General features: G+C 40.8%; 1 protein-coding gene across 1 annotated transcript in view; it reads right to left on the reverse strand.

The window, feature by feature from the left end:
* Positions 1 to 19,576, reverse strand: part of wdr11 (WD repeat domain 11) — a 79,053-nt gene that overhangs the window by 13,651 nt on the left and 45,826 nt on the right. Inside the window, exons 13-22 of the mRNA XM_079559709.1 lie at positions 17,358 to 17,433; positions 15,023 to 15,131; positions 13,211 to 13,332; positions 12,561 to 12,708; positions 8,803 to 8,909; positions 7,654 to 7,768; positions 5,836 to 6,007; positions 4,300 to 4,408; positions 3,806 to 3,868; positions 2,899 to 2,964 (exon numbers count right to left, since the gene is read on the reverse strand). Of these exons, the coding sequence (XP_079415835.1) occupies positions 2,899 to 2,964; positions 3,806 to 3,868; positions 4,300 to 4,408; positions 5,836 to 6,007; positions 7,654 to 7,768; positions 8,803 to 8,909; positions 12,561 to 12,708; positions 13,211 to 13,332; positions 15,023 to 15,131; positions 17,358 to 17,433 (1,087 nt within the window). The remainder of the gene's footprint in view (positions 1 to 2,898; positions 2,965 to 3,805; positions 3,869 to 4,299; positions 4,409 to 5,835; positions 6,008 to 7,653; positions 7,769 to 8,802; positions 8,910 to 12,560; positions 12,709 to 13,210; positions 13,333 to 15,022; positions 15,132 to 17,357; positions 17,434 to 19,576) is intronic.

A 19,576-nucleotide genomic window follows, 5' to 3' on the forward strand; every position in this document is an offset into this window, starting at 1 on the left:
AGTTTCAATAAGAACCTTCTCAAAAAATTCCACACTAAAGATCTACCCAAGTCATGTCCGTGCATTAACGGCCAGTAACACTGAAGCCCTGAAGCCCTGGAGCCAATGTAGCTATATTTACTCTCAGCTCATTCTTCGGCCTCTTCTTCTATGGTTTACAAGCACACGCCTTGCATCTGGGCTTCTACACAGCTGTTGCTAGGCTACAGACCAGACCACGTTAACAATGACATAAAAACCTGCGGCCAATAAACTCCCAGTGAACCACAAAGGTATAGTGCTAATTGAGGAGAAAAGGGAAAGGTCCGGACTACGCCTGTTAACTACAATTGAACCAAAAGCAGCAATTATTATTCTCGACTGGGATTTATCATGTAAAGAACCTGCTCTCTCTGTAGTTTCAAACATCTACAAGCATATTCTGCAGTACATGTGATTCTTGCAGTAGTTTAGCAGGACATATTTGAGTCCTCTCTCAAATGTTAGTGGTTCTGAACTTGTTAAAACGGTGCATGTCAACGCAGCTCTAAATGAGGACTAAACTAAACTATGCCTGAAGCGATACGGATGACTAAACAAGATCTAAACTATTACTACATATTGCCGAAAATCAGACATTTTTGCTAATTAAATAAAAAGAAGCAGAGTTTTGACGTCCCAGGTAAACCGTGTCTTAAATAGAAAAATGCAAACGCGGGAAGGGTTCTGCATATCAAGTGAAAGGGCTGCTCCAGATTTCGGATGAATGCTCTGGGGAGACGAGAAATGGGGCACAGATCAGAGCTGCTGACACAAGCTCACACTGTCATGCCTTTTGGAGAGGATTTACATCAAACTGTAGTTACAGCAAAGATACAGCCAATTATTTTGTCAGGCAACTTAGATATATGTGGAGAACTAAACCTCAAATGACTTTTTTGGGGATTACGTTTCTGTGATGTAGCTGTAGCAAATTCTAACGCCACTACGGCACAAACAACAAAGACAGAACGAGAAGAAAGAACATTTCTGGAATTTTCTTCCTTCTTTTTTTTTTTTTTATGTCCCAAAGGCGTATGCAAAGCAAGACCTCGTTTTTGACCTAATTTGTCAAGCGTGGCACATAGAGTTTCCTTTGGTCAGTATTAACTTTGATGGGAAGCAATACCACACAGGACCTAATACAGTGGGACAGGACCAAAAGGGTAGCTGGGGGGAAAAAAAAATGTTCATCAAAATGTGGCATTTAGAAACTGAAAATAGGGATCAAAACTATCACAGTACGTAAACACCAAAACTTGTCCCTAATATGTATTCACAATGATTTACAACACATTCTCCATCTGTCCAGTGGGCTTTATTACATGGGACAGCAGAAGGTAGATTGCATTCACATTGTACTGTAGAATAAGATAATGTCAGATAAAGGGCATGAGCCAAAACGACTCATGGGAGAAAGACTGTTTTTGAAAGTAATCTCCACACACAAAATATACAAGTGCTTTCCCAGATCATTATTGGTGAGGAATTAGGTCTCCAATCCTGCCAAATTCATCTTTTGGCTAAATGTCCCTTCAACTAATATCACGCAAATGTTTTGATTCCACTTTTGATTCAGATTCAGATTCATTCAGATTCAGACAACTTTATTTATCCCACATGGGGCAATTCCTTCTGAGCAGAAAAAAAAGCCATACAACCAAACAATATAAAAACAGCCACACAAAATGCATAAAAGTGGACCTCACTCATAGATTACAATCTGCAAAGCCTGAACAACAGGCAAGAGACAACCTCAAATTAAAGAGAGTTCAGGAGTCGTACAGCCTCAGGGATAACCATGGCCACCTTTTGGAGAAAATCATTTAATCTTAGTTATGTGGCAGACAGATGGCGTGAAACTAGGTCCAGAAATTACAAAGATATTAACCACAAACCAAGCCAAAAACATCCACATTTTAAAAAGCTGCTCTTAATTTATAGGAGTCCAGCTGAAGGACTTAAGTTCACTCTGGAAGAATCGAGCAACAAAGAATCGTCTGTTGATTAACTGTTGTCTTTCATACCTTAAGCTATTAAGCTGCTAAACAGTGATGAGTCTCATTTTAATCATTCATGTGTCGTCTTAGATCGATTATGGCTCCAGGTTGTTGCCATCGTGCCGACGTATTTAATTTGTATGTGTTAAGCCTATTCTTCCACGTATTGTATTTAAGAGATGAACGAATGTTTGGCTGGGAAGCTGCAAATCAATTGCCCCTCGGGAAGAAATAAAGTCTTCTGAATCAGAATTTTCACAGGTCGCATAGTTGCAACCTCAGAATTTGTAGCTGCCCACTTCAGTTTTAAACTATGGACTGTTTAGAATGATGTAATGCCACGTGAACGCAACCTATTGGGTGATGAGAGGGAAGATGCATGAATTCATGATGCTGAGACCGACAAATGCCTGTAGCCTGCTGCCATCGGTAATCTTCTGTAGTTTATTGGTTTATTTGATCCTTAGTTTAGTTCGAACCAGACTTAGCTGCTGCTTTATTCCATCTTCCATGTTTCTGTAATTTTCTTGAGTCAGTAGTTTAGAACTTTAGCCATGGTTTTGCTCTATGTTTGCGTAGGACATTTTGCTCATGATCATATTAGCGGGGAGGAAAACAAGAAAAGAAAAATGGTGGGGTTATGACAGTCCTGATCCAATCAATGGTATTTGAAAATCCCTTCTATCACGGTTTTGACCAATCTAAGACTTACTTTTGGACCTGATAGTATGGATCTACTGTAACCGTAGACAGAGAGCTACTTTTTACACAGGTGCTACCTGGTGTGAAAAGAAACCCCTGCTTTAGCAAAACTACACAACCCCAGTGTGTGTGTAAACCTCTCACACCTTTAAACCCCCCTGCCGTGAGAGTGACGTACCGTGACACCAGGAGGCACCGCTGCAGCAGGCTCAGCTCGGGGTCCAGGAGCACGCTCTTCATGTCACTGCAGAGACAATCAGAGCAACAGCATAACACACAGCAAGACACTGCACAGGGGGGAACTGAGTGACTATTCATCTGCCACAAAAATAACAAAGACCTTTTACAAAACAATGCATTTGATTGCTGAGACACTTGAATTGATTGATATTTTGATATTAGATTAGACACTTTCTTTGTGAGTCTGGAATATCTGATTCGGAAGTTGATTAAAAAGAATTCACTTAGTCAAAATGATATGATACAAAGTTCCAACTACACTTGATGAGTAAGGGTGTGAGCAGCATACAAAATAAATATCTTACCCAGAATGTGCTTTTAATGCTCAATAAATCATCCAGCTAATGCTATGGCTGTGTCGCACTGAGATGAAATATCTGATGGTGATTTTTACAGTTAATTCTCTGGTAGTAACAGCTCATTGTTTGGATTTTGGACTTCATTTCAAATGTCTTGATTTGTTTTTAATATAAAAAAAAAAATCAAACCAACTAGAAAGATGTCCGTGGTATAGAAATGCATATTGATTCTACAGACAAAAGCTTCTGGATTAAATATGTGATAAATATGAATAATATCTCTTCCTGCTTGGTCTACTATCAAGAAGCCGACACGCTTATACAGAAGTTTATACAAAAAGGCCATTGAACTTTTTCACACTTCCACAGCATCTTTCATGTCTGAAACGTCTCACTAGAAACTTTGCATGAAAGGGAATGAAAAGAACCACATGTTTTTCTCTGGTTCACAAGTCTTCAATGAGCGATAATGAGCAAATGACCACTCAAAACATCCACTTTGAACCCGTGTATGCATTGTTAAGAACAGGAAGTGAAAAATCTTACTTAGACAAAGAGTTGAGCTGTTCCTGTATCAGTCCTTTTATCTCATTCTTCTCGTTGTAGTCCCTGAAAGTGAGAAAATAGAAAAATCTTTAACTGAAATGAACCCACCTGACCCGAATAGACGTGTGCTGAAAACCTGCTTGTTAAGACGGTCAGTGATTTAAGCAGTGGGCTGTAATACATGCCTTTATTGAGACATTATGCTGAGGTCAGACAGTACCAAGCTAATATAAACTCCCCAGACAAACGATAAGATGACTGTGTGCGTGTTTTACAGCGAGTGTGGCGCACTGGGCTCACTTCAACAAGACTTTCATTACGGCCACTTCACTTGCTTACACAGGCAAATTGGGGATTATTTGAAATTCATAGTGATGAATGGTGCACTTGGGTGGTCGGCAGTATCTTAATAATTGCTTCTTGGCCTCTGCATTGAGTAGTGTAATAACTTAATAATGATGTGGTGCGGTGAGCGGAGGAGTAGTGGTGCTTACACTTGAGTGATGTCCATGGTGAAGGTGCCGGACCAGGGCTGAAGGAGCAGGAAGGCTTTCAGAGTGAGGGCAGCCCTGGGCAGCAGCAGGTAAGGACACCAGACTGGATCTACAGTATGAAGATGACATTTAAAGTCTCTTATCAAAGACTGGCAATGTTAAAGTGGAGTCATTGTTCCATCATTATATTGGTGAGTTGAATTTTAAAAAAAAAGTGACATGCAGACTGACGTGGAGCAAAAACACAAAAGTAAAATGGCAATATTTGTAATGTATTGAGCTGAAACATTTAATCTAGGGCTGTGCGTTAAATCCGAAATTAAGTATTTGGAAAGTACAATGCAAGATTTTTGTGCAAATTGATACTGAAATGGAGAGTTTGTTATTTATTTAAAATGTTCATAATTAGTGTAAAAGTAGGGCTGGGCAATTAATCGAATTTTAATCTAATCGTGATTTTAACAAAGGTCGATCACGAAAATCACGTGGTGCGTTTTAATTGAGGTGAATTGGCCAGTCCTGTCGCATTCTGGGAAAAAAATTGGACAGCGCAATGCTGCAGCGCCTGTCAGGTCAATCCCAGGGAAACACTCGGCCCAAACAAACAGGAGGCGCAGGATGGCACATGCGGTAGCTAGAGGAGAGGACCTGGTGATTTGACGTGTAAAATCAGCAACAAAGTTGCGTTAACTTGCAGGGCAAAACCGAAACACGCGGGGAGCCTCAGAGGACCAGGATGCGCGCACGGGGATGAAGAGTTTAAACCTTTGAGGATGGAACACTATTGATCGCTATTTAGACCATGTGGATTTGATTTGAGGCAGCGGTGGCATAGCTGGACTTCTAACAGTGAATTGTAAAGTTTGATCATCTTTTTTTTTACCAATAAATGCGTGGTTTATTCATTTCTTTATGTACATAATAAGTTGCCTATCTATCTATCTATCTATCTATCTATCTATCTATCTATCTATCTATCTATCTAGAAAAGATGAAATCAAATAATAATTTGAGATTCTTTCCTTTTTCATCCCCTTTATGTCGCCTGTTTTGTTGCTCTTTTGATGCTTTTTTTTGTTGTGTTTTTGCCGCTTTTTGTGAACAAACCAATCATGTTGCCTTTTCATCACTTTTGTGTCACCTGTTTTGTGGCATTTTTGTCACTCTTTTGATGCTTTATTGCTGCCCTGTCATCCTTGCTATTTTGATGCGACAAGCTTTTAAATTTAGGTGAAGCCGAACTGGAGAAAATGTGCTTGGTTAAGGCGGATGTTAGGAGAACCATGACGTGTGTTCTCATGATATATGTGGCTTTGCTCATCACTGAATGGAGAAAAACGAATTGCTTTCCACTCATGTTGGTTCACGTAACTCTCATTGCACCCACTGTCTGCATACACTGGTTAATGAATGACGCAGTAAAACGGGTAAATGGTTCCTCGATGTAAAGTGCTTTGAGCGCCCGGCAGAGGTAGAAAAGTGGTAAACTGTGATCATTTATTCATTTGACTTAAAGAAGTGTATGAGAGATCTCACCCGTCAGGTCCTGCTCGTCCATGCGATAACTGGCAGACTTCATGGCCATCTCCAACACCCTGATGCAGCCGTCATCTGAGGCCAGCACCACTTTATCTGAAGTGCACCAGTCGATGTCCAGAATCCTGTAGTTTACATTTCGCCCGATCCTCATGCTGCTCACCATCTGGACCTGCAGCAGACAGAGGACAAACAAAACACGCGCTGAATCAAAGATGGTGTTGTGCTTCTAATGCATAATTTATGACCGCAAGTTAAGTAAAGGCAATTTAGAGATAAAAGACTGTGTTATATATCCCAATCAGCCTTGTACTAGATTACAATGTTATCGATTTTTGGCTTCCTTTTATCATTTGTCCCTTTTTCCTAATACACCAACTTGAAGGACAAATTTCCTTTATACTTCTATACATTCTAAAAAAACATGACATAATGAGGAGTAAAGCATCATTTAATAGAAAAACAACTTCTCGAACCATGACATTGACGTGGTTTTGCTGTATTTTTTCCAAGTTTGAATCAGATGTACATTAGAGAGAAGACTGAAATATAAACTGTTAAACTAATGAAAGAATTCCTTGCATTTCAGACAATGTTTTTGGTGTCCAACTACAAGGTTTCCAGGTTAATACACAAGTATTACTCCATGGAGATAGGATTTTGTCGACTGCCAACTATATACCACTGCCAAAATGCCTGCAGCCTTTGCGTCTTGATAATTGCAACCATTCTACCATTTTTATCCACTTTCCAATTTTTATTCCATTTTTATCAGATGGGAGTGAGAAAAAGCCCCCTGTTGCTTGATTCTTCTCCAAGGATTTTCACAGGTGTGGGTGGGATTTGACGCGGCGCCCCGAAGTCAGGAGATCAGTGGAGCATTTCCGAGCTCCATCCTCCCCTGGCTTTACCTTTCCCCTTACTGTTTCTACACTCAAGCTGTTACGCCATCCCCCTGCAGGTCTGTGTTCTGGCTTTTCCGGCGGCATCTTATCTGAAGGAAACCTATCCATCCATTTAACAAGACGCTAGTGCTCCAACAGGACCGCCCTCCTCTCTCTGCCAGATGTACCATAATGTCCTGAAGCATCTATGCATGTCCACATTCATCTTATTTTACATTTAAAGCCTCAGTGGGCTCCCTCAGGAAGACACCGTTCAGGATATAGAATATAATAGTAAGTCTGGTTTACGACATGATATACAATTAGAAACTGGGGCAAATATTACACATACTAGATCATTTCACAGACTCTTTAAGAACACATGTTCTTTGAAAAAGCAACAGGCAAGAAAGTCTCATTAAACGCAAAGCTCAGAGGAGAAATTCACTTGTTACAGCAGCTCTTAAGACACACAGTAAGACACAGATTGTTAGAGAATGTGAAATCAATTTTCTAACTACCTGACTGTGTGTCTTAATAGCCTTGGCAGAAAAGTAGCCCTAGCAGATTTACTAACTACAATATCTCATAATCTGCAGTATAATATGCCATATAGGTAATGAGTTCGTGGTCAACCTATTCTTTCAACAAGACATCTTTCCCATGAGTACACTGCAGAGAATATCATTAGCTTCAAAGACACAGCTTAGCAAGTGATTCAAACCCCAGTGATTAGAGCACGGAGGAAACATATTCATTCTGCCATAGTAAATGTGATGAGGGCTGTAAACCATTGCCCTGAACCAGCAGACTGTTACAGATGCTCCCTGCTCATCGCGGTTATGGCGCTTAATCTAGTGCTGCACAATGGGGCTTCATCATGTGGATATAATGTCCATATGCGACTGCCAAAGCACTGGTGTGATGGCATTACCTCTTTGGTGTCCCACACCTCGGCTCCATCTGTGTACATCACCAGCAGTTTCTGGTTTCCTTTTCCCGGGGCAAAGCGGATTTTCTTCACCCAGCCTCTGTGCGTTGGTATGCCCCTGTTACACACAAAACACACTGACTTAAACAAATATTATGATCCATGAGCGCTCAGCTGCAGTAATGACAGAATACTATTTGTACTGAAGACATGTAAGTATGCAAGATGTAATTCCATAAAAACACAAGGAAAATATAGACCTTTGTTCACTGGTGTAACACAAGGCATTGCCCTAAACCTTAACACACCCTATAAAGAAAGGCATAATTGTGGTTTATGTGTAAAATCTAATCCAGGTCAATGTTAAATTGTGCTCTGTCCCTGTCTAAATAAAACCATACCATGTGACCTGCACTTCATCGATACACGATAAAGGTTTATCATCCCACGTAAAATTAGAGTAAGCTTATTTATACTCATAGGTAGAAATGGTTTGCAGTTGAGTGTTGGCTTACAATTAGACACAAAACATAAAACACAAAAAGTACAAACTATAAAGAAAATATATAGCCATATAAAATCATCATTAGAGACTGCCCTAGGTTTAGAACAAAACTAAACCACATACACAACAAATTACAAGGTGCAATAAAATCTTATTCATCAATAGAATGGATCTAGCAATAAAGCTAGTGGAATAAAGCTGGCGGGACGGAAAACAGCATGTTCAGTTGTTATGACTTAACTGTGAATGGAGCCGCTCACCTCACAATCCACCATTGAACTCCACAGCTTGAGGATTCTCTATACATATATCCGTGCAACTGCCCCACATGAGACTATAGCCCCAAAGAACCTGGCTCTCTTCCATATTAAAACAATTATGCTGTAAACATGTTGGCTCCGTTGGCTTTGGATAACAAACAAATTAACATGGCCAGATCCGCTGTGCCTACAAACCATGTTTATGCGTCCTCAAACACACCGCGGAGCAAGTGACGTCATGGCCATTTATTGATGAACATAATATCACAAATCTGTTTGCTGACTGAACATAGTAACCTTGCCATCTGAGTAAAAAACCTCCTGAATGGGTATAAGCAACAGAAAACTACTGCCAAAATCCCGAAACAGAAACCATAATCATTGTACCTTGACAAACGAGCTTTGAGATCCCAGAAGTTCAGATTGCCGTCCACATCCCCGAGCACCAGAGTGTCTCCTTTCCAGGCAATGCAGGCGATGCTCCCCATACTTCCCTGTGACACCAATCCACGTTACAGAATTACAGGGAAATAATGAAGACAAACTATGAGCTCCGTGTCTGTGCTTCTTACATAATGTTTGATGATGATGACAATCAATACAACACAAACAACAATTTCTCACCCAAATGTTTGTATTGGATTTTGAGTTAGATCGCTGTAAAATAAAATCATTCCAACAAGGGAGAAAATGTCAGAGTGAAAACTCATTACAGGCTCTGGAGGAGAACAGTGTGTTGTTTCCATACGTTATTAGCTCAGCATATTAGTCCATATTCAGCAAATATGAAGGTGATGGGCATATTATACCCGGCTAACAAGATATGAGCTTTAATTCCCTTTTGAGGCAGACAAAGTTGGTCAGAATCATGCAGTGTGAAAGTAACTTTGCCAAGTCCAAGTAAATGTGCCTGCTTTTTAATAATCTTGTCATGCAACTGAAGTCAAACTAAGTAAAGCATTTAACATTATTTGTGTCATTCTAATATTCAATGTTAAACAGTATTTGTGTAAGTTCTTGGTCGTTAAGAATGATCATATCAACAGTTATCAAAGGGTTCAGTTGTTGAGGATTCTTTGTCTCTCATCCAGGGCCAGGGCCAAGCAAATGAGTCACAGTGCTCAGTTTCACCACTGAGCTGAAAGAAAACAACCGGCGCTTTGCCAGATCTACCTCAGGAGGAATAACGCAAATCCTGTGCCATTTAAAAGTGATGGTGAAATACATAAGACTTTAATTGTTACTAGCAACATGCCTACAGTTCTAGGCCTAGCTTCTAAGCTCAGTTATCTTATGAAATCCATTCTTGCTGTGTGAATTATCTATACTGGTAATAATAACAACTCCTCTTTCAATACTCTTAATACTATTCATAATTTATCAACAATAATCTCAGTCCATTTGCTGTTGAAGACACACACAGATATGATTTATTCTAATAAATTTAACATTTAACAGACTCTGCCATCATAAAAAAGTGTCTGATTGACAAAGCCTGTCATGACAGAAACAGAATTGACACCACATAAAAAACACACCATCCAGTCTGTCAATTTATGATGGAGTGCAACATTAAATATACACAATTTCAAAAAGTGGTGACAGGAGTAAACAAGTTTGTATCCTCTGAGTAGGAGCCAGACAGAGAGAGCACACTAGCATTAAGTATCTGAGAGTGTATATTAGAGCTAGATTAAAGTTGATGGGACAAAACTTTTTAAGGGAGTTTCAATCAGTTCCTTGACAGGGAGATGAAGATGCTCGATCATCCTGAAAGCACCATAAACCTTTGGGCTATGCAAATCCAGCAGCAATGAATCTACAGCTGTCTTAGAGATAAGGCTGTATAAATGTCTGGGAAAACCTCCAAAGACTGTGTAGACTGTGTGCGGCATTTGAATAGAGGCTAAACACAGAATAGACAGACTCAATGATGGACTCCGAAATCAGATATTTGACAGTGGCTGTCCGCACTCTGCCAGTCCGACGTCTAACAATGTCAACAGTTGGGCGCCTCAAAATAAGTTACAGTAGCAGATAAATATGAAGGATAGGAAATAACATTGTGCCATTCTCCATCACAGCCCACGGCAGCGGAAAGTTTTACTACTATACGCCACAACTCAGTCTGGGAGCAATATTGAGCAAGTTATGAAAAAGATAAGCTTCGCGAGAGCTATAGCTCAGTGAAATATGTCCCATAACATGACTCAGTGTATGGTGCATTATGAAGAAAATACATCCTTGCATTATTATTTGACAACCTTTGGTGCTACTTTTGTAGTAAAATATTCTAAGGCTTGCACTTATGTTAATTACACTACAACAATACCTACAGTACTAAATAAAATATTTCTGGGGCCGCATGGTAGTACAGCGTTTAGCGCTTGTACTTCACAGCTAGAAGGTCCGGGTTCGTTTCCCACCAGGGACGGGGCCTTTCTGTGTGGACTTTGCATGCTCTCCCCGTGTCTGCGTAGGTTTCCTCCGGGTGCTCTGGTTTCCCCTAACCACTAAAAATACGTACAATAGGTTAAACCTCTGGCCAGGTGTTTGCTGGCAGCTCACTGCTCCTACCGGTCGCCCCAGCAGCATTGAGGATGGGTCAGGCACAGAGAATGAATTTCCCTACAGGGACTAATCAATCAATCAATCAATCAAAGTTTATTTATATAGCACCTTACAACAACACAAGGAAGACCAAAGGGCTTCACAGAAAGATAAAACAATATTAAAAAATCAATCAATCAAATAAGTGCGATCTAAGTCTTAAAAGCTAGTTTCTTCAATCTAGACTTAAAGAGGGACAGCTCTGTGAGAACACGCAGACTAAGGGGCAGGCTGTTCCACAGTTTAGGCGCTACAACCCTGAAAGAACGATCGCCCCACTGTTTGTACTGGGACCTGGGCACGTCCAGAACCATTTGATCGGCAGACCGGAGAGCTCTGCTGGGGCGATGTACGGTCACCAACTCAGTTAGATATAACGGAGCGAGACCATGAAGGGCTTTAAAAACAAACATTAAAATTTTGAAATCAATCCGAAAACGGATCGGGAGCCAGTGCAGGGAGGAGAGGACGGGAGTGATGTGAAGACGGGCTGCTGCATTCTGCACTAACTGTAACCGGTGGAGTGACGACTGTGGGAGGCCAGAGTAGAGAGCGTTGCAGTAGCCCAACCGAGAACTGATGAACGCGTGCGTTGCCTTCTCGAGGTCTTGGCGCAAGAGAAAGGGTTTAACTTTGGTCAAAAGGCGCAGCTGGAAAAAACTGGCTTTGACAACAGCATTTATTTGTTGTTTAAAGTTCAGCTCTCAGTTTAATAATTTATTAATAAAGTTAATAAATCTTAACCTTTATCTTATGTTTTAACTTTTGCATTTGAAATAAGACTACGGATGGAAACAAGCCATTAAGCCATAATCTAGTGCAGTGCATGATCTCTGTACGTTGTTTATGATCAAATGGGACAGATTTTTTCCTTATACAGCCAATAAAGAGCCGAACATCCCCAGACACTGTGGGCAGAACTCAAGGTTGACTTTTTACTATTATTCATATTGTCATACATATAGACCTAACACAGTGGTCGGAGAGGGTTTCCTCAAGGAATATTTGAATTTCTATAATCGGAGCATTCATGTTCAAAATGATGTCGGTCAGAGAATAATTGCTTGTACTTGGCCCCCTCACGTTGCCCATTCCTATAGGGGCTTGCCGCACACAATTTCATATTAAACAAATCCATATCTAGCCTTCAGAACGTGCTAACCTCAGTATGATTTGGCAGTAAAAGATTGGGCTTGTAGCTGGTGGATTTTCTTTGAGATCGTTCCGTGTCCAGTTATGCAAACATTGAATGCACAAAGCCTGTATATATATGTATATATAAGCCTGTGTATGTCCCACTGTTAAAGAAACACAACATCTTTCAGGATGGATTTTTACATAGATCCCGTTGAGAACTGAGAGGGTGAAGGAGTATGCGAAAGCACAATTTTAGATTTATACCCGACTGTAGAACTTAAAGTTTAAGATCAAGTAGATTGCAGAAGATTAGGTTGCTGTGCCCTGATATCAAAATAACAAAACTGACTGTTTGAATAAATGTTTGTCACTTTTGTAAAGACACTTTTTGCACTCACATCGGGGGGAATCCGTGCTCCGTCTTTGACAGTGTTGCCCTCCACTGTGATGTGGTACACCTGTCCATCTGTGTCTGTGAATACAAAGTGCTCTCGGGCTGAAATGGCCTGGCTCGTCTCAGACTTGCTCTCCGCGTCCTGGAGAAGGCTGCATCGGGAGAATCGCACAAACAACACAATGGAATTAGACACAGCTGTGGCTATAATTCCCTTAATTCTCAAAGGTGATGACAGAGCAAATGAAATAACACGATTTTTCAGTACATTTTGGACCAGCATTCGCAAAACCCAGATATAAACAACAGGGCTGCTTCACGTTTAATGAGAAAACAAGATAGCTTAGGCATGAATGAAACAAAACACAATACGCTTTTAATGACCAAAACATTGTGCCGGGCAAAGAGGGAAAAAAGTCGGCAACACAAAAAGGCCACACACTCCAGTATTTCTTTGGACAGCTTTGAGCTTCAATTACGGCTCGCTGCAGCATTGTTTTCGATAAGCCACGAAAAGCACCCTGGATGAAGAGTAAAACATCAGGTTCTCGTTTAAACACAAGTCCAGTCATTTCGTAAAACAGAAGATTGTACTGTGGCATTTGGAAACGCTAAAAAAAACCTCTAATGTATCTGCAAAAGTCTAGTGCTGACCTGATGACCGAGGACTCCACGCTGCTCTGCTCGGCGTCAGACACCGTCTGTCGGGCCATGGCTTCTCTGGCGGCGATTTGCTTCTTCTTCAGGCTTTTCAGGTTGTGGGACGGGGACCACTCCTGTTTCACACACACACAAACAATTCTTACTGATAAACCTGCGATTACTCTTCTCACCCATGGTCTAAAAACGAGCTTGACAATACACTGAATCTTCTTGGATTACCACAAACAAAACTATATTGTTAAAATTATTAGAGAAAGCTTGAAAACAGGCAAAGGGCGATATTTCTCTCAAAAATATCGCAAAAGATAATTTCATTCCAACAAGGATCGCCTGTACTACCACAGGCTCATCTGAAATCTGTGGGAAACACTATCAATTATTCATAACACTATATTCCATTTTCTCACAAGATAAAGCCCCATATTCTGAACAATGATTCTTTGTTGTGCATCAAAATGAATTCCAGTAGCGTCTCACTTCACCCATGTTTCTTCCTTGGAGCACTCAATAAACACCAAACAATAAATAGAAATACCAATGAAGAGTTTTGGAGTTTACAATACACTGTAGGAATAAATTGCACAGTACATAAAATACACATAGTAAAAGATGGAGGGGCACAAAGAGCAGTCATTACCCAGAGCTTCTAGCACTAATGTTGTATGACTTGGATTGAAATCAATGTGGGAATAAGACAACAGTATGGGTCTTGGGAAGGCCAGCATGCATTATTAAGGTTATTGCCGGGTTTATTCACGCCGCTGGGGGGAGTTTTACTGCCACACTGTAAAGTTTGTCCCGCATAACTCTTCTTTTATGAGCGTTTCTTTGGCCTAATGAAGCTGCCCGCCTGCGCTCTCCGCTGCTGAGTCTGGAGATTTTTTTAAGGACTAATCTCTAAAATTGCCCACACAAACACGTGAATGAGGAAGTGACACAAAATGCACAAGGCCATTAGGAAAGGGGAAATCATCGGTGTGTGTGTGTGTTATTGTGGCATCAACAGATGGTCTGTTTAAAAGGAAATGGTAACTGCTGATGTGATGCAAAAGTAGTACCTTTCTCGTAATTGTATTGATATAAAGGACATGATGCAGACAGTTTAGTATCCGCAAAACAAAAGAGCAATATATTAGCCAGTGACCGCTCAGACGGCAGGCCAAAGTTACCTAAAACCTTTTTTTTGTTGCCTATATGTGACCTGTATTTGATATTTACATGACACAGCCAAATAGGCCACTTTCAATACACATCTGATCTTCTGCAAAGTGACTTCATCAGACCTATATGTCATCAATACACTATGCCACTCATTCTGCGATAGTAGATGGGAGCAGGAAGGAAAACAACCTGTTCTCCCAGTTCCTGTTCTGTTATAAAAGAAGTGTGTGAAGTCTGTGTGAGGGAAGCCGTCCCCTCACTATCCACCGCTGTACTCCACAGCTATTTGTACAGACATCGCTACCACTGCCCCTAAAAAAGACTGTAGCCCAAAAACAACCAGCAGTCTGAACGTAGCTAGTTGTATAAATAAATGAGCAAAAGTTATGAAATGCTCTGAGTGAAGTTATTCCTGTCACTCATTCAGTGTTCTTTGCTTAGCTCTGCGTTTATCTAGCGACAGTTGGAAGGAAGTGTTTTCTATGCAGTCACTAAGAATCTGACAGAAAGTACAAGCAATGGGGAAAAATACATTATCTAAGCACAAAGCAGAGAGAAATGTGTCAAGATTGTTCATATTGTACTGTGCAAAGTATAGAGGAGCTCAAACTAAGTTGGTAGTTTGAAGATTGCAGCTTTTACCAGTGCCGTGACAGTGGGGAAGTTCTTGGCCATTTCCCTCAGAAGTGTCCCGGTGCGGATGTCCCACAGCTCCAGAGGCTTGTCTCTGAACACCACCACCAGGTACTGTCTGAAGATGGGAGAAAATGACAACGGGCTTAGTCAATACAAGGCAATTCACATGGAGGATATCGCTGCTCTCTGTGGCTCTGTGTGTGCGCTAAATGTTTGTAATATTAAAGAGGGGGTATTATGCTTTTTTCAATCACATAGCACCAGTCTATAGCACACTACAATGATGACGAAACCTTCTGCTGGTCTGTAAATGCAGTAAATTAGACAGAGGACAGAGGAAAAACAAAGTATGCAGTACTGATGGGACGTGTTGTACAGTATTACACATTCTTGTTGACACTTTATTGTCCAGCTGATCATCTAGTGCAGCTGTGTTTGAATGATTCCCACATGTAACAAGCCTAAATAAATCTCTGAAAGATGAGATTTGAAAGCTCGACTGTCTCTGTCAATTGGAGTACGGCGTAATTGTGCCTTTCACGACAAGAACCTCTGGCCAGTCTGAATGATGTAACCAGCTCGGGAGTGGGAAATTGGCAGGAAATGTAGTCTTTAACAAGCTCCCTGGACCACAATACGACACGATTCAGAGCAACAATCTCCAGCCTGCAGCGGCACCGCAGGGAAGCAAGGTACACAAAACGGTGCTCAGTGTTTAGAGGTATTTAACATGTAAACACTATTAGTTTACTAGTCAGTGCAAAGTTATGTGTCGCAATTAAGTAAACAAACAGCTACTAAAAGCATAATGTTGAGTTGATATAAAGGTGCAACAGAAAACAGAGACATCGTAACCAATGTTTCCTCTATTATTTTATGTGACTGAGCAAACACACAAAGTCCCCGAGCAGCTGCGAGTGACCTACGCACTATCAGAGGTTATGTGGACCACTCGCGCTGTGGAGCAAGCGCCCGCACACCGCCGTCTGTGCACCACCACATATGCTGCTTTGTGGAGAGGTAGCCTTGTTTTTTGGGATAATGTTCTAAATGAAGATGAGAGCTGAGATGTTTACAACGAGGGGCACATCCACTTTTTTTAGTCTGCATTTAATGGTCTACACGGCCTCTTTCCTGTAGAATTGAGCACTTTGTAAAATACAGAGCCCCCACACATGTCACTGCCTTTGCCCAAACCCACGGGCTGCTATACAGAGGGAGGGAGCAAACCACAAAGATGAATGGGGGTGAAGAATGAAGGGATGAGTCTATGACATGGGAGACACTGAGCAGGTCATGAGACACTTCCAGCGCCGTGAGGACTGTTAGTGCGTCTATTCACAGGTTAGATTATACTTCAGGCCAACATTTGAAATAATTTGAAATAAAATGTTCTTACTGTTTTGAATCATTAAATAAATGAAATCATATTTTGTGCTCAGCTTAGAGGGAACATTGATTCGTAACAAAGTCCACTAATTAGCTTGTCACTAGAAGGTTAGAGATGAATTACCGGAATTTGTTTAAAACTGTCAAAATATCGGATGACCTTATGGGCACTCAACAAAAACAAATGGGATTTTATGCAAGAATAGAAGAAAATGATCGTTTGACTGGAAAACGACATTGTTTTAATGACTGCACAGCGTGAATGGAATTTATGGACACTGGACAGATATGCTGATGCCTGTCAGATCTTTTGACAATATTCCATTACCATCAAAATGGACTTGATTTGTGGGAAAAATAACAAAATCCTTCAAAGTCACAAGCTGCCAGTCTTCAGTCTTTGAAAGAGAATAGGATTGGCTCTTATTGTACAAACCTTTTTCTACAGATGACAGTGAGTTCTTATTATTGTTATGATCAACAAATAAGGGTCTTATTTTAGGCATATTTGAGACATTAAAGGGAGAATAAATCAGTATTTATATCTATGTTTGTTACCTTTACCTAAAGAGGAAAGTGTCACTGAGATTCAGAATCTCTTTTTCAGGCGAGTCCTGGCCTCCTGTACCCGAGTGTTTCAGAGGTAAAAGAGGAGCATTCGGACAAAACCTACACCCTACGCAGACATGGAGAGCCAGGACCTTGATACAACTAATGCATCAACATGTACTTGAGTCCAAGCATTTTTATATTATATATTCACTTGAGTGAATTTACCATATTTCCAGTGTAAGAAAAATAACAGTCTGATATACAAAGATTTGGTTTGCGTTGGTTATAGAGTCTATACAGTATCTTTCCCGATACGCGGGGCTTTTTGTTTTGTTACGTTAAAGGGAAACAATAGCGCTAATGTTGTTTTGCTTTCGTAGGTGGTGCAGAGGCAACTTACTTGAGGTGAGACACTTTAATCATCTCGATGGGGGGCTCGTCGTTGCCTCGCTCTCCTCGGAAAGCAAAGCACCTGCCTGAAACGGAATGAGAAGGGAGGAGAGAGAAGTGTGAGACAGAGCAGAGGTATATCACAGCTCACGCCTGTGCAAAAAGATCCACCTCTCTTCATCTCACCTGGTGCTTTTTCATCTCTGTCTAAAGGGTAATGCAAAACACACAACACTACAGCAGGAGTTCACATCAGAGCTGCAAGATGTGGACTCACGAGGCAGTGGTCTTTCTTTTATGGAATAAAAACTACCCTGAGAAAGTTTTATTAAAGCTCGGTGAAATCTAGTGTGTTGCTATCAATCTTTAGCTCATATGTGACCATCTGATAGAAAGACGGAGCGGCAGATAGGAGATGTTATTTGTGCTGTGTGCTGTGACCTGAATCTCAAATGGCCTTGACAGATTGTACCCCACTTTGGCTCCACTCCACGACAAAACAATTACTGCAATTTTAGATGGGGCCGCAATTACGAACTATGGCAACCAGTCACAATCACACAGAGCAGGGACCGTGATTGTCATATCAGATTCGAGGCTCGGAGAAAATCAGAGGAGTCATTTATGAGACGGCAATCAAACGATGGGTTCAATTTTAGGGTAGTGCTGCTGTTGCTGCGGCTCAAAAGTCAAAAACGATAAAAGCCTGTGCACTGCTTTGTTGTATTTAGAGATGAACCAGGACCAATATTTCAGAATCCGGACTAATCAAGTGAAGGTTTGTGTAGCTCTGAGAAGTCTCTATAAACCTGTGGTCATATCATTACAAGGATGTAACATGCACCATTAACACTGTACACACAACTACATTAAGACCTGCAACTGCTACTACATAACTATCATAACTACAACTGCTGATTACATTATTGATGCATCAAATACATTCATTTCTACTTAGAAATCTACCCATCCTTGTAAGTCATGAAAGCATAGCTCCAGAATGGAAAGGGGGAGGTCCTAAAAATATTTAACAACACAGCACAATGCAAATGCCAGGCCAGGAAAAGTCAAAGAATGAGAATCAGAATTTTTCACAAACTAGGACATTTCTTTGGTGCAAACGTCTGCAAACTTGTGGTAGAGATAAATAGTAAACTATACAAACTTAAAGACTATAAGACTATAAGGGCATGCGTAAAAATAGATTAAGAAAAAGGTATAATAAATATGATCAAATGAAACTATCACTGCAGAAGAAAGTCTGTGTAGGATCTCAGTCGAACAAGAGTTGTCCATCTTCAATGAAGGTTCTTGAATCAGATATAGACCACAGGGAGGAGTTCAGCTTGGCTTAGTCCCTCCCCTCTAAGTAAGGCTCTAAAGAACATTACATTGGAGAAACCAAAGAAGTTTTACAGAAGAGGCTTTATCAACACAAGCACAAGTGGCCCCGCAGTCTGCTGTTCACCTCCACCTCAAAGCCACTAACCACACCTTTGAGGACAAAGAGGTCAAAATTTTAGCTAAAGAAAAACGTTGGTTTGAAGGAGTCAAAGAAGCAATTGTGCCCCATCATGGAATCCAGGGACACAAGTCGACTGACTCAGTTTCCCATAAATTAGCTTTTTTGCAGAATCGTTCAGTTGAGATCATGAAGAAGCCTCACCATGTTTTAGATAACAGTATTGGTATATTTAAAAGCCTTAAAGGTCCTATATCATGCAAAATCAACTTTTTGGTGCTTTTAGCCATGTTGTTATGCTATTTCCTTATCAAAAACACCCCCAGAGTGGTTTGTGGCTTCATTCACGCAGCTCTCAGTAATCCTCCTGAATCCTGCTCTCTGAGCAGCTGCTCCTCCCTCTCCTGGTGAACGACTGAGTGTTCAGTTGTGTCGTAACAGCGGAACGGAAGTGCTCGACGTCTGTAATGTAATGTCTTAATTCTATGCTTACGGCCTGATTTTAATTTGTAAAACAGCGTTTTCATTATTTCTGTCGTAAGAAAGAAACAAAGAGTAAAAAACAAAACAAAAAAAAAACAAAAAAAAGGATGCCCGAGGTGCTTCCAGGTCAGCTGTGGCCAAAACAAACACATCGCGTCTGAACAGATCAGTCATGTTTGCGCTGCAGCTGTGACGATGGAGCTCGTTACCTACTCTGGACACCTGTTCTTCATTCTTAACTAACGATAATGTCACGGAGAAAAAGAAGCGCGTTTGGCTACGAG

The sequence above is a fragment of the Gobius niger genome, assembly GCF_951799975.1.
Source record: "Gobius niger genome assembly, chromosome: 7".
Taxonomy (NCBI): Eukaryota; Metazoa; Chordata; class Actinopteri; order Gobiiformes; family Gobiidae; genus Gobius; species Gobius niger.